The sequence below is a fragment of the Musa acuminata genome, chromosome BXJ2-3 (genome assembly GCF_036884655.1).
Source record: "Musa acuminata AAA Group cultivar baxijiao chromosome BXJ2-3, Cavendish_Baxijiao_AAA, whole genome shotgun sequence".
Lineage (NCBI taxonomy): Eukaryota > Viridiplantae > Streptophyta > Magnoliopsida > Zingiberales > Musaceae > Musa > Musa acuminata.
The window spans coordinates 39,192,810-39,205,409 of NC_088340.1; the positions used below are offsets into that span (position 1 = coordinate 39,192,810).

The 12,600-nt window shown below is 38.3% G+C and overlaps 2 protein-coding genes across 5 annotated transcripts; one reads left to right on the forward strand and one right to left on the reverse strand.

Moving 5' to 3' along the window:
• The first annotated feature begins 385 nt into the window (after nucleotides 1-385).
• Nucleotides 386-9,123, forward strand: LOC135585318 (protein EMBRYO SAC DEVELOPMENT ARREST 30-like). 4 transcript variants are annotated; one of them, XM_065100710.1, is made up of 12 exons: nucleotides 386-627; nucleotides 721-841; nucleotides 1,181-1,360; nucleotides 1,555-1,639; nucleotides 2,122-2,189; nucleotides 2,411-2,499; nucleotides 2,601-2,844; nucleotides 4,638-4,750; nucleotides 4,992-5,082; nucleotides 5,281-5,409; nucleotides 6,160-6,713; nucleotides 8,262-8,809. In XM_065100710.1, exons 2-12 carry the CDS (start codon nucleotides 839-841, stop codon nucleotides 8,713-8,715), a joined length of 2,010 nt encoding a protein of 669 aa, XP_064956782.1. In that variant the 5' UTR covers nucleotides 386-627; nucleotides 721-838; the 3' UTR covers nucleotides 8,716-8,809. The 4 variants fall into 4 exon arrangements, with proteins under 4 accessions (XP_064956782.1, XP_064956781.1, XP_064956783.1 ...); XM_065100709.1 differs by having other exon boundaries at nucleotides 386-841; nucleotides 8,262-9,123; XM_065100711.1 differs by lacking the exon at nucleotides 721-841 and having other exon boundaries at nucleotides 8,262-9,123.
• Nucleotides 9,124-11,242: 2,119 nt separating this feature from the next.
• Nucleotides 11,243-12,600, reverse strand: LOC103978959 (protein LURP-one-related 8). The gene is made up of 3 exons (XM_009394932.3): nucleotides 12,319-12,600; nucleotides 11,688-11,921; nucleotides 11,243-11,607 (listed from the first exon to the last, which is right to left on the reverse strand). Exons 1-3 carry the CDS (start codon nucleotides 12,583-12,585, stop codon nucleotides 11,479-11,481), a joined length of 630 nt encoding a protein of 209 aa, XP_009393207.2. The 5' UTR covers nucleotides 12,586-12,600; the 3' UTR covers nucleotides 11,243-11,478.

The following is a 12,600-nucleotide window of genomic DNA, read 5'->3' on the forward strand; positions in this document are numbered from 1 at the left end:
GCGGCTGTTTCACGCTAAGAGTCCATTGTAATTTTATTATTATTATAAATAAATGATAAATACGGAATTTGCGCTCAGGATTTTTCGATAAACTATTATTGCATATTAGTGTGCGGTATTGTATCATATGATTACTATGATACCTGCCATATGCTCACATTAATTATACCGTGGATCGCCACGTTAACGGATCAAAGTACTTTCGCTGTAGTATGAGGATTAATTGAACGAAGAGAACGATGCTAAGCACGTGCATCTCACGGGAAGGCAATCTGAGCGCTGGAGCTCTCTGTGCGTGTGTGAGCCGGTTTATTTCTCGGTTCGATGACGGCCCATTCTTCGAAGGCGGTCCAGATTTTGTCCAATAAAAAATAGAATATGAATGCGGTTAATTCATCCGCGAACGCTCAAGAAAAAGGCAGCTTCTCTTGACGGCTTGACGGCTTCACTCTCCATCCCCATCCAATCATCACCGTCCTCGTCGTCATCTCACTCACGGATGATTTCTAGGGCTTTGTTGTTTCGCTTTGCATCTCGAAAGCGGCGATCCAATTCATACTCTCACGACGAGTGGTGCTGATTCTTGTCGCAGATCTCGGCCCTGGGGAGACAAGACGGTTTGTCGAGGTTCCCATTTCCGCCTTCTCTTCGGTTCTTGAACCTTTTTTGTGCCCAATTTGTCTTTCGCCCTCTCTATTCGTCTGTTTCTTGGACCTAAAGTGGAACATCATCGGATCGGTGGAGAATCAAGAACCGGTTGAGACGATGTAGCCGTAAATCTTTATCAAAACATGCCCATTCTTGAAGATTCTGGGTTGTCTGGATCTCGCATTGCGTGATGGTAATTCTCGAAAGTAAATTTGGTGCTTTCGTTTCTTGGAGTATTCGAGTTTCGAACTGTAAAAACGGAAAGAAACAAAAATCTTGACCCAATCTTCTTCCACAATGCGTTCTTTTAAGTTTTGACTTCCAGGACTGAGACCTTGTCGCAACCATATGTTCTTCATTCATATGAAATCTTTATACTTATTTCAGTAATTCGATCTTCATGGGTCTGATGCTAAAATTTTATTCATTGCCATTTCTCTGACAAGCAATACTTTCTCTGGTTTCATAGTGCAATTCATATTGACTGGATTTGTCTAATTTGTTTTGACATGTAAATCGGTAATCTTGATAGGGTTTGAAATGTGAACTCTGCTTTAAGATGTTCCACCAGAGCAAGATCAAGTTGGCTGCGCTCGTGGGGATCACATTGTCCGTGCTTTCTTTGCTTGTGCATATTTTTGTTGCAAATTATTCAGTGGGGGACTTTCTACGATACAAGTTGCAAGAAGACTACTTATACCCACAGGGACATGTATGTTAATACCACGCATCCAACTATCAGCATGTCTTATTTTACATTTTATTTTATGGTCATACTAAATTTGGTATTTATTTTTAGGAAGCCTCCTTTTTGACCTCACACTTCATCTTAAGATTTTCCTTAAAAAAAAAGCTTCTTGTTGTTTATGTTGGCTATAGTAGTTTAATCATAGTATACTCTTACAGAAACTTTGGCATCGAAGGTTGTGGGGTCCGGTGAGCTCCTTGGAGGTCTTGCAACCATATGCTAAGCCGAGAAATTTCTACCCTGGTATTACATTTCATTATAAGCTTTGTTGCATTCATTTAGTAATGAGGATTGAAAACCTTGACTAAAGGATATCCGCTGAAGGCCATTTCTTGTCTCAGAGCTATTAAATGATATCTGAAGATGATATGCTTATTTGACAGCAATAACTGTATAGATCTGGTAGTTGCAAATTGAAAATAATAATTTGGCCAAAACAACAAAGGTAAACATCATTTAATTAAGAAAAAAATTAAAAAATGCATCCCATATCATATAGGCAAAACTAGTTGATTTTGAAGTGATTTTATTTGGAGGTTGCTTTACGATTTTATCTAATCAGAATTTGGCACCTTTCAACTGGATTGATGCACTTGTGTGAAGAAAAAGCTTTTGTCTTCTAAACTTGATACTGATAGTGTGGAATTACTTTAAATACAGTAAACTTCTGTTTTTTAATATTTCTTCTTGGCTTATGAGGTTCTTTGGTTTTTTATATGTCACAGTTCCAGGTCAGCAGAATGGTTTGATATATGCAAAAATCTTTGGTGGATTTGTGAACATAAGATCTTCAGTATGTTTTTCCTTCTTCTAAAGCACACTATTTACTGGAATTAAGATATTGTCATGACAATGCCAGATAGCACATGGTTTGGCATGTGTCATCCTTTGTGCTCTGCCCGTAAATAGACTCAGCAAAGCTTTGTGCCTGTTTTTAATACTTCTTGGAACATCCAGTGCATACACATGGTTTGGTAAGCACATGCTAATGTGTTTTTCCTTTTTTTTTTGCAGATATGCGACCTTGTTGCTATTGCAAGGCTCTTAAATGCCACACTTGTCATTCCAGAGATCCAACAAAGTGTTCGTTCAAAAGGCATCAGGTCTTTCTAACGATGCTTTATGTGCATTTATTGGTGCTCTAATGTCTTTTGTACTAAAGATGCATCTGCTTATTGCTTTTATTTTTTTTTTTGCATACCAGTAAAAAATTTAAGAGTTTCTCTTATCTTTACGATGAAGAACAGTTCATAACAGCACTTTTAGATGATGTTATTGTTATAAAGAGCTTGCCAGCAGATCTGAAGGAGGCTAGGAAAAGGACAAAATTTCCTACAATATCACCGAAACGATCAGCTTCCCCAACTTTTTATATCGGAGAAGTCTTACCTAAACTTAAACAATCAAAGGTTATTAGGATGCTAGTTTCTGATGGAGGATGCCTTCAGGTATGATTCAAGTCTTTTTTTTTTCTAAAAATTTTATTCAAATTGAAATTGGTTTTTACCTCCCTCCATAAACTAATACAACTGAAGAATTAGACACGTCCTCTGTTTGTTAGTTTTCTCAGAACAATAATGTTATCTTAGTTCTTGGGAAAGAAGAGGTGCATACAAAAAATTTCAAGCACTTCTTGTTCCCGGTTGTTACAAATAAATAAATTAAGTAAAAGCTTATATGATATTGTGAGCTACCATTTCTGTTGACTAATGGAACTGAAGATGTCACATGCATGACATCGTTAAAATCTTTGAGACTTTTTTCTTTTATATAATCAGACAACCTAACATACTAATAGTTGGTTTTCTGAATAGAAATTGTACGCTGAGCACTTTATGCATTTTCTTCTACAATATCATGTAGAGCTGATAATACCCCTCAAGTCTTGGTCTCTGGTTCCTGAGAAATCATTTTTAGACAAAAAAAAGGTCATGAAAGCTAATTCAGATAAAAGAAGGTGCACGGCTATGTTGTAACTCGAGCTCCTGCAGTCAGGAAACAGCTTTGTACAATTATACAGTAGATATTAGAAGCACATAGAGGCAAGAGACATGAATGAAACATTAATTCCTCTATAGAGTGTTATATCAATGAAGTAAAGTTATGACATGCACCAACTGAGTGGATGTACTCTTCAGTGATCCTCAAGACAAAAGAGTGAGGAAAGGTTTGCATCTCTCTCAATATATATATATATATATATATATATATATTTGGTGAGGTGCTAAGGAATATTTGCACATAGAACTGTGGATTGCATTACATATGCATCTTGTATGTGAGCTGTAAAAATGGTTTACGTCCATCTTTACTGGGTTTTGTTGTTTAATTAATATCCAGAAGTTATAGGCCTTTTAATAAGTAGACTACTAGTTTCATATAATGCTTTTCTCCTTGAAGTTTTTGTTCATGTATGATTAACTAAGTTGACAAGAAGATTTTTTAGTTTGATTTAATAGGTTTATAAATATTGATAAGTGATTGTCTTGTTCCGGAAGAATATTAGTGTCTATTTTGAACAAAAACTAAATAAATGTTTTAAAATTGAAGGTTAATGTTTTCTCATTAAAGGATCTTTCTACCCAGCCTTAGGGTTGGCACTATACAGAAGACTTTCAATAACTGTAACATAATAACATTGAAACTCAGGTGGAAATATAAAAACACTTTATGGCTCTGGCTGATTTTGTATGTAAACAAATGAAAAGTCCGCTTTGTAGAAGCTTTCTACAAATAGAAAGAAGTAATATAAATATTACCAGACTAAATGCAACTGTTAGCATCAACAGCACCAGAAATATAGGTGTAAACCTGTTATTTGGGGCTGCATGTTCTTTGTTTCCCAAGAGCATTAGAAAGAAAAGAGGCAGAATATTTCTGCATGTCTTTAGGAAATTCATCTTTTAAGAAAAGAGTAACATATCTGAAAAGAGTTGTATTTTTTGTTTCAAGTTCTAGGTCAATCTGTTGAAATGCCAAGGAATATTGTCCTAATCTGATAATTTTGATGGGCATATGTATGGATCCTCAAGGAGGAGGCACTTGATACGGGATGTTTTTTTTTTTACAACAAAAAATCTTGTACCTAGCAAGAGAATAATGTGAAAAGATTACAATAGAGTTGCATGTGAAGTTGAAATAGGTTTCTCTGTTCAAATATTTTGGCTTGTTGCAAAACTATCATCAGTATTCAATACCTCATAAGTCTATTTGTTTTTCTTATCTTTTCTTGTTTATGTAGCCTATCCTTCCATCAAGCTTGGATGAATATCAGAGACTTAGATGCAGGGTTGCCTTCCATGCTCTTAAATTCCGCACAGAAATTCAGGCACTTGGCAAACAAATGGTAGAAAGGTATCACATGTTTGCTAAATCATGAATTAAATGAAATAGCTAAAGCTTTATTCCATAAAAGAATAGAATTCTTTGTTGCATACATATAAGGGATCATTCATATTTATTCTGTAAGGTTGTGTTTATGAACTGGTGCCTGTATTCCGCTCTCAAAATTTTTAGTCGGATTTGTTCTTGGCCGACTATTACAAAGTTGGAGTGTGCTTAAATATGGCCAATCTCAAATTAAATGTCATTGCAGGTTACAGGCAACTGTTGGTCCGTATCTATCGTATCATCCAGGCCTTGTCAGGAACACCCTTGCATTTCATGGTTGTGCTGAACTTTTCCAGGTTGGTGGCATTTAGAAGTAGTCTCAGTGCCATAAGTAGTATGTGGTTTGTTTCTTTTGTATCTCATTCATTATTTTTATTACAAAGAAAATTCATTCATTGTTTAACTCATTAGTCTGATATTTGACATGCTGGATTCTAGTATGTCGTGCATGATTTCATATCTACTTGACCAGAGTTCTTCTTGACACTGGATAGGATGTTCATACTGAACTCATTCAGTATAGAAGGAAGCAGCTGATAAAACAGGGAACAGTTGATGAAGATCTTATTGTTGATTCAGTTTCTAGAAAGACAAATGGTTCATGCCCTCTAATGCCTGAAGAGGTGACTTTACCCATTCATCTCCATTATGTAATATTATCTTGCTTAAATGATGCTAGGGCAAATATGTTTTATTTCTAACTCCAAGATAAGAAAACTTTTAAATTTCTGGGATTGATTTTTTTGTTTCTAATTCTTTATATTTTTGCTAAAAAGTTTAGGGCATTGCTGGAATAACTGGTTCCATTTGCACTTCTGATCGATCTTCAACACTTTTTATTATCTTGTGGTTCACAAATTTGGTTGTCTATTTCTTGGTCTTGCTGTGGTGAAGTTTGAGCTTCCCGGTCAATTGCTTAACCCTCCAAGAATGTTTGAGAGAACTGACACCTTCCTGGTCGACCTTGCCTGATCCATCATAAATGTCTCCTTTTTCTTATCCTCAGCTGTTATTACCTCTACCTTATTTAATTGTAATCAGTTTGGATCGCACAAATGATTTATAATGCAGGTGAGTAGTATTTGTTGAGCACTTACGAGTAATAAAGCAAGGTTAGGAAGAAATTCAATTGAAGGCTTTGATTTCAGATGAACTGCGAATTTCTAGATTCCAGTAGCATCTTCTATTAGAAATTTGAACTTTCTTATTTGTCCTCTCTATAAGTAGATGCAATCAAGTTGCTCAATATTTCACCAGAAGCTATTTTAGCTCTCTAAATGTTATTTTGAGTGAAGTTAATAATCTTTGTGTATTTTCCATGTTCTAACAAATTTTAGATGTCTATGTTGAAATTTTAGCTTGAATCTTTGCAGGTTGGACTTCTTCTTCGAGCAATGGGATATCCACCAAATACCGTAATCTATTTGGCTGGTTCTGAGACATTTGGTGGGCAGAGGATTCTAGTTCCATTGCAAGCCATGTATACAAACTTAGTAGATTGCACATCCTTATGCAGTAAGAAAGAGCTGTTAAACTTGATTGGTCCTGAATATCCTCTTACTTCAAATCTCTCTCAGCCTCCTCCAGTGAAGAGTGAAAAACAACTTATTGAGGAGTGGAAGAAAGCTGGGCCTCGACCACGACCCCTTCCTCCCCCTCCTGCAAGGCCCTTTTACCAGCATGAGAATGAAGGTTGGTATGGTTGGGTTGCTGAGACTGATATAGAGCCTGAGTTTTCGCCTTTGGATCTTAGGAAGCAAGCACACAGGTTACTCTGGGATGCTCTCGACTATTATGTTTCTGTTGAAGCTGATGCATTTTTTCCTGGTTTTAACAATGATGGTAGCGGATGGCCTGATTTTTCAAGCTTGGTCATGGGGCACCGACTATACCAAACACCTTCTGGAGTAACCTATCGCCCTAGCAGGTAAAGTTCCTTATATTTGTTTGTTCCATTTGAGAAATAGAAGAAACTATTTGTCAAAGTAGACTTTTTATCTTTTGCAGTTCTCAATGATGCACTTGTTTTTTATTGGATCTTTCTTGCATTAGATCTTCTTCCTGGATGATCATAACCTTGCTGCTGTGTGATGCAGCAATCACTCTTTCTGACACTTCAGAGACTGCTGGAGTTATCTTCTTTTTCTTACAGCAGAATTTTTATTATGTACAATAGGAGCTGTAGACCAACTTGAGAAAAGCTCCATTTATCAGGCATTTACATATTCATCTAGGGAAAACAATATTATGCTAAACAGAAACTAATTCCCAGCAATTGAGCTGTCTGCTTTCTAATAATGATCCTTCAATTGACCTAAGCTTTAAATAGGACGTAATTGGATTGACGGCTATTTTTCTTTCTATCAAAAATGTGCTGCAGCATCCCTTCCCCCTTTTCTTTCTTGCAACCTGCTGCTGCTACAGCATGGTTAGCTGTTGTGCCAAAATAGGGTGCTGGTAGAATTTGTTAATAGTAATAAATGAATTGAAAAGAAAAAAGGAAATAAAAGAAGAGAATGACTTGAGGCCTTACCCTCTGATGACCAACCATCTCCAGCATCCTCTCGTTAGCAGTTCTGTTGGCTCAGACCTAAAGAGGGAGGTGACTGCATAAAAAATCTGTCAGTTTGATGACCACCATTTTAAGTAAATATAGACTGGATGGTGGATCATCAACCAAGCTGCACCAAATTGGCTGCAAACTAATGTTTCAGTAAGCCAGTTCATGTGCTTTGATTTCTTTGAAACTTGTTTGAAAAAAGGGGCTGCTATGCCAGTGATTTTCCTGTTGAAATTCAAATCGTTGATCTTTGACCATATGTTTGAAAAGATTTCTGCCTAGTCTCTGTAAAAAAAGTATGATCAAGACAATCCTAGTAATACTTGGAGTGCACTACAACGGTTAAAGTGAAAATTTTTGTGGTATTGGACATGGTCAAGTGTGTACAAATTTCAAGAGAAGGGAACGTGGGTTACAACAAATATTTGGCAGGATTGTTATTAAAAATCTGGAATGTTTGATAGCTGAACTCTCCCTTTATTTTATCAAAATCTTGGTATCTATGTTTTCTTTCTATGGTTTCCACGGTGGTTGACATATTGCAACTGTGTATTATTTGTTTTGTTGCCTAACTTAATGCATTTCTGAAATTATTAAACTTTCACCTACCTAAATTCTCTTTCCAGAATTTCTTATTGTGGATAGATTGTTGTATATAAAAACTAATTTGAATTATGATAGCTCCTTTCCATATCTGCTAAAAGAGGCTCTACATGTCTATTTTCCATGCAAACCATTTGAATGAGTTGGGGCAACAAATGAATTTGACATCTTTTAGAAAATCTGGTCTGTCACAGACAACGTGCCAAAGGGGTGTGATTTGTTCATTCTTGTAGATTTTATACTTAAAAATTTAGAGTTGAGACAGCTGCGCTATTTTCTAATATGTACACTACTGAGTTTTGCTTCCACCAGGAAAACACTTGCTGGGCTGTTTGGCTCTGTACATGATAACTTGTATCATCCAACACACAATTGGATGCAACTGGTGCGGGATCATCTTAACAAGAGCTTGGGTATTGACGGACTTCTAGCAGGGGCTAAATCATCAAAACCTGCAAATTTTCTTTCCTACCCTTTCCCAGAATGTGCCTGCCGAACTTCGAAATCTTATGACATTCCTGCACATGTGATGAGCAGCAATGGTGAGATATTGTATGGAATTGAGGATGAATGTCCTGAATGGATGGTTCGTGGCCTAGCAACGGCTTCCTTTAAGACAACTGGTGCCAAAGATGAGGATGTTGACGAGATTGAGTTGCTGGAAGATGACAATGAGACAGACGGACAGTCTGAGTCTGATAATGGAAGCCGAAGTGACACAAGCAGATCCATGGAGCATGATGAAGAGATGGATCTAGATGATTAAAACATAATAGTGAATAGAGAGATCCAAATTTGAAGTTGGCCCTTTCGGGATGAGTTTGAAAGCTGTTTGTCAAGGCTGTAAAGATATAACCAAAGCTGCAATCACTGTGAGTATTCTTCTTCCGCAAGCAGATCGAGGACACATGCTTAGTTGCAGTTGTGGAGTGCTTGTTGAATGTTCGGTCTCCATATACAATCTACTACAGAAGTTAGCCTTAGCATTCTTTTTACTCCTGCCCTCTTTCATAAAATCCTTATTTTAATTTAATCTGTACATTTTAGTCTGTATCTTTATGTACATCATTCATTAGTTTGGGGAGGAGTATAAAATTTCTTGAACCCATAACGAACCAGAGATATAAACCACTTTCTGATCTTTGGACTACCAAAATTGATGCTGCTTGTTTCACCTGTGCAGAAAACCAAGTTTGGCTCGTCACAATTACCTAGTGCTATATTAATATTTCATACAACTCTACCAATGCAGTAACATGGCCATGTGCGTGATCAGATGAAGATTTCATGGTCCTGTGACATCTGATTTGAGTATGATGACAGCATTGTTTTTGCATTTAATGCATGTTTTGATGCAATTCTTGGTCTATTGATGTTCGTATGGCTGAAATCAACTCCTTTCTCACCATCCTGTGAAGCTGGCTGTTGTATCTGCATTGACCGGTACTCAGCTGGATCCCTCATTAGAGTGAAGAAGTATCTTGGTGTGTGCAGAGATTGCCACATGGCATTCAATTTTATGTGCAAGATTGTTCCGGGGGAGATCATCATCAGAGACACCAACCAATATGTTTCATTGTTTCTGAGAATGTGCATGTTCTTGTGGAAATTACAGGTGACTTTGTGAGGGATCAGGATGTACATTAGGATACTGGTGACTTGTTTTTATTAATAATATCACCAAACATTTTCAGCAGGAGTCACAACCTCAGCTACTTGAAGATTCTTCAGATCCGCTGACTGAAGTTACAAGGGATTCATTTTCGGTTTTGGCAAATCGATGAAACACAAGTGTTTTAAGACTTAAGGAGTATTCAGAAGTATTGTTGCTTGGCTTCTCAGGATTTAATCATTTCTCTCTTGTATGAATTATTATTTTTTGCATTGTTGAAGAAGAGCATGATTCCTCTTGATTCATCCTTCCCAGATAAGGAAGCAGAGATCATGAGGTATGTCAATTCTACTTTGATATGTGAAATTGCATTTTCCTTCTTAAATTGTCTTTCAAGCCTCTTAAGTTTGTGCCAGTTTCATGTTTTTTTGCAAGTAGAAAAATATTGGAAGCACCTTTCAATTGTGGCTGGAGGTGGAAGAATGTTGAGAGGTACTTTCAATCCTAAATCACTCTCAAAAACTAGCTTGCTACTGATTGAGTTTATAATTGATCTCAATATCTTTAGGGTAATCACCATGGATAATTGACCTCGATGCCTGGTTTTGTTCAAGCTTAAATATCTCTCTGCTGAGTGAGGTTTTCATCAATAAATTTCTTCATGCTTTTTAGTTTCTCCTCATCAGTTAAAATAATCATATGATTTTTTCAGGTGATCGAAAGATAAATTAAAACTAATATTGAGGAAAAAAAGAACTTGTGAATTCAAATTGCTTTAATTAACGTTGACCTGCAGGAACTTTGGAGTCATGCATGAGTCATGTGGGGTACTTCTAAGGAAAATTTGACTATATCTCCAGGAAGAATGACCTTGATTGCAACTTTAATCTGTGTTTACCTTAACCTAAAAAGAGGATTACATGGTACAGCCCAGCTCGACCAGATTAGGTTTCATCACTAAAATAGTGAGTTCAGACAATTGCAAAGTGAGTTGTGTTCAGAATCTGCAGGTCATAACTCGAAACTTTGCATGTGAGCAGGGGACACAAGCGCACTCATTCAGATCTAATGTGACCTTCTTAGGTTTCCTGGGACAAGTTTTAGGTACTGTGGCCTTCATGGAGGCCAGGGTTGGTGCAAGATTCATCTTCAGTTTGAGTTGCTACAGGGAAGTTTCCAGGTACTTTCTTGGTGGAGTCGGTTGCAGCGTAGAACTCCATTTGAAGTCAAAGGTCAAGTCTTAAACACCTTCTTTTCTCAAGAACACAAGGTCTGATCTCCTTACGGATTCCATGAAATCTTTTTTTGATTCCCAACTTGCCTTTGACTTTTATTTATCCCTATCTACTAGCTTCTGTGGCAACAGCCAAGTACTTGGATGATTAGGTTAAGAAAAGCACTTGAAGTCTGAAAGGAAAACTAGAAACTACACTTTGGTCATCTCAATCTCTTTCCCAAGTCACTGGCATGGCCAGAAAAGCTGGAGTTGGTCCAAAAAATTCCTGAGCACAACATGCAATGCGTTTGCCCCACAAGCAAGTGAAACTCAACTTGGCTGCTGCACCAGAAATAGGAGCCATTCCTATCTTTTCCTTCTCCTTTTCTCCCTCGTTTCCTCCTTGTTAATGTCGGTCATTGAAACCATCAAGAAGGCTGCTCACCTGTGCAGCCATCTGTGCTGGCTTTCTTTGACATGTTATAGGTCTCAAAGAGATGGATGAAGTAATTGAATTGAACTAATAAAACCTCATGAAAAGAGAGGTGCCAATATGAATGAATACATGGAAAAGGAAAAAGGAGAAGCCTCGAGCATGTAGCTTCAAGAGCCACCAACAAGTGTAACAAACGAAGATTAATGGACTACTTGTGCAGCTACAGATTCACATTCCTCCTGTGTGTGTTTATGTATTGTTGTGATCATCTCATTGAATTAGTGATCATGATCATTGCCATTGCCAGAGCTTGATCCATCCCAGGCTGCACCCTCAGGGTTAGAACATCCTTGTCGAGTAATTTCTTCGCCATCGAACCGCACTTTCTACTAACCTGTCCACCAAATATTTGATCGTTCGATCAATACACAGTTGGATTTAGTTGAATCATCCGACACGAGTGTCGATAGATACCTCAGCCACCGGTGTGTTTGCTGCAGCTTGGTAGATCTTCGACCACTCCTTGTCTCGCGACCAGTTCATCCTGTAGCCTAAAGGCTTCACTCCACAGCCCGTGAACATGGATATGTTGCAACTATGGCAGCCCAGGTTCTTCGTTGCCTTGAACAGTGGCATTCTCTCTCCGGCCATCCTTTGCACGTCTTTGTCGCCCCTGTAGGCCTCCCAGCTCTCGGTCAAGTTTAGAATCTGTACCACATAGATGAGCATTAGAAACCAGTAGCAGCACATTTCTCGAGTTCAGGAGTTGAAGTCTATCGTTTTGAGTAGAATGGATGGGAGAGAAGTGTACGTCTTTTGTTGGATTGGGTAGAAGTTTGTGTGATTAGAGATTCAGTGGGTCTCTTTCAGGCTGATGGAGGAATGCTTTTTAGCCTGAGGAATGAATTATTGAGGTCATTTCTTGGGTGTCGGTAGGTTTAATGCTTGTTCTGCAATTTATGATATTGAGGAGACATCAAAGCTTCGTTGTCTATTCATTTCATCAAATCGCGTATCTCTTACACCCTTTCCTTCATTGTATTGGATCGCACAGACAACGCAATGGAGCAGTGAAGAAGAAGAAGAAGAAGAGTCGTAGGCTGACCTTGCGACGGCGGCGGATGGTGAGCAGGACATTGCCGGTGTAATCCATGAGCACGGTCTCCTGCCTCCAGTTGTGGGCGTAGTTGTCGACGCGGAAGACCATCCGGCCGTCGGAGTCGTCGTAAACGGTGTAGCCGTGGCCGTGGAAGAGGAGCGACTTGCACCAGACGGTGAGCCGGACGGGCGCCGGCGAACAGAGGTCCGGGAAGATCCCCCTTCCGCACATCCGGTTCTCCGCTGGATTCTTCTTCCCTCTCGTGGCTTCCATGAGCAAACGAGGCGG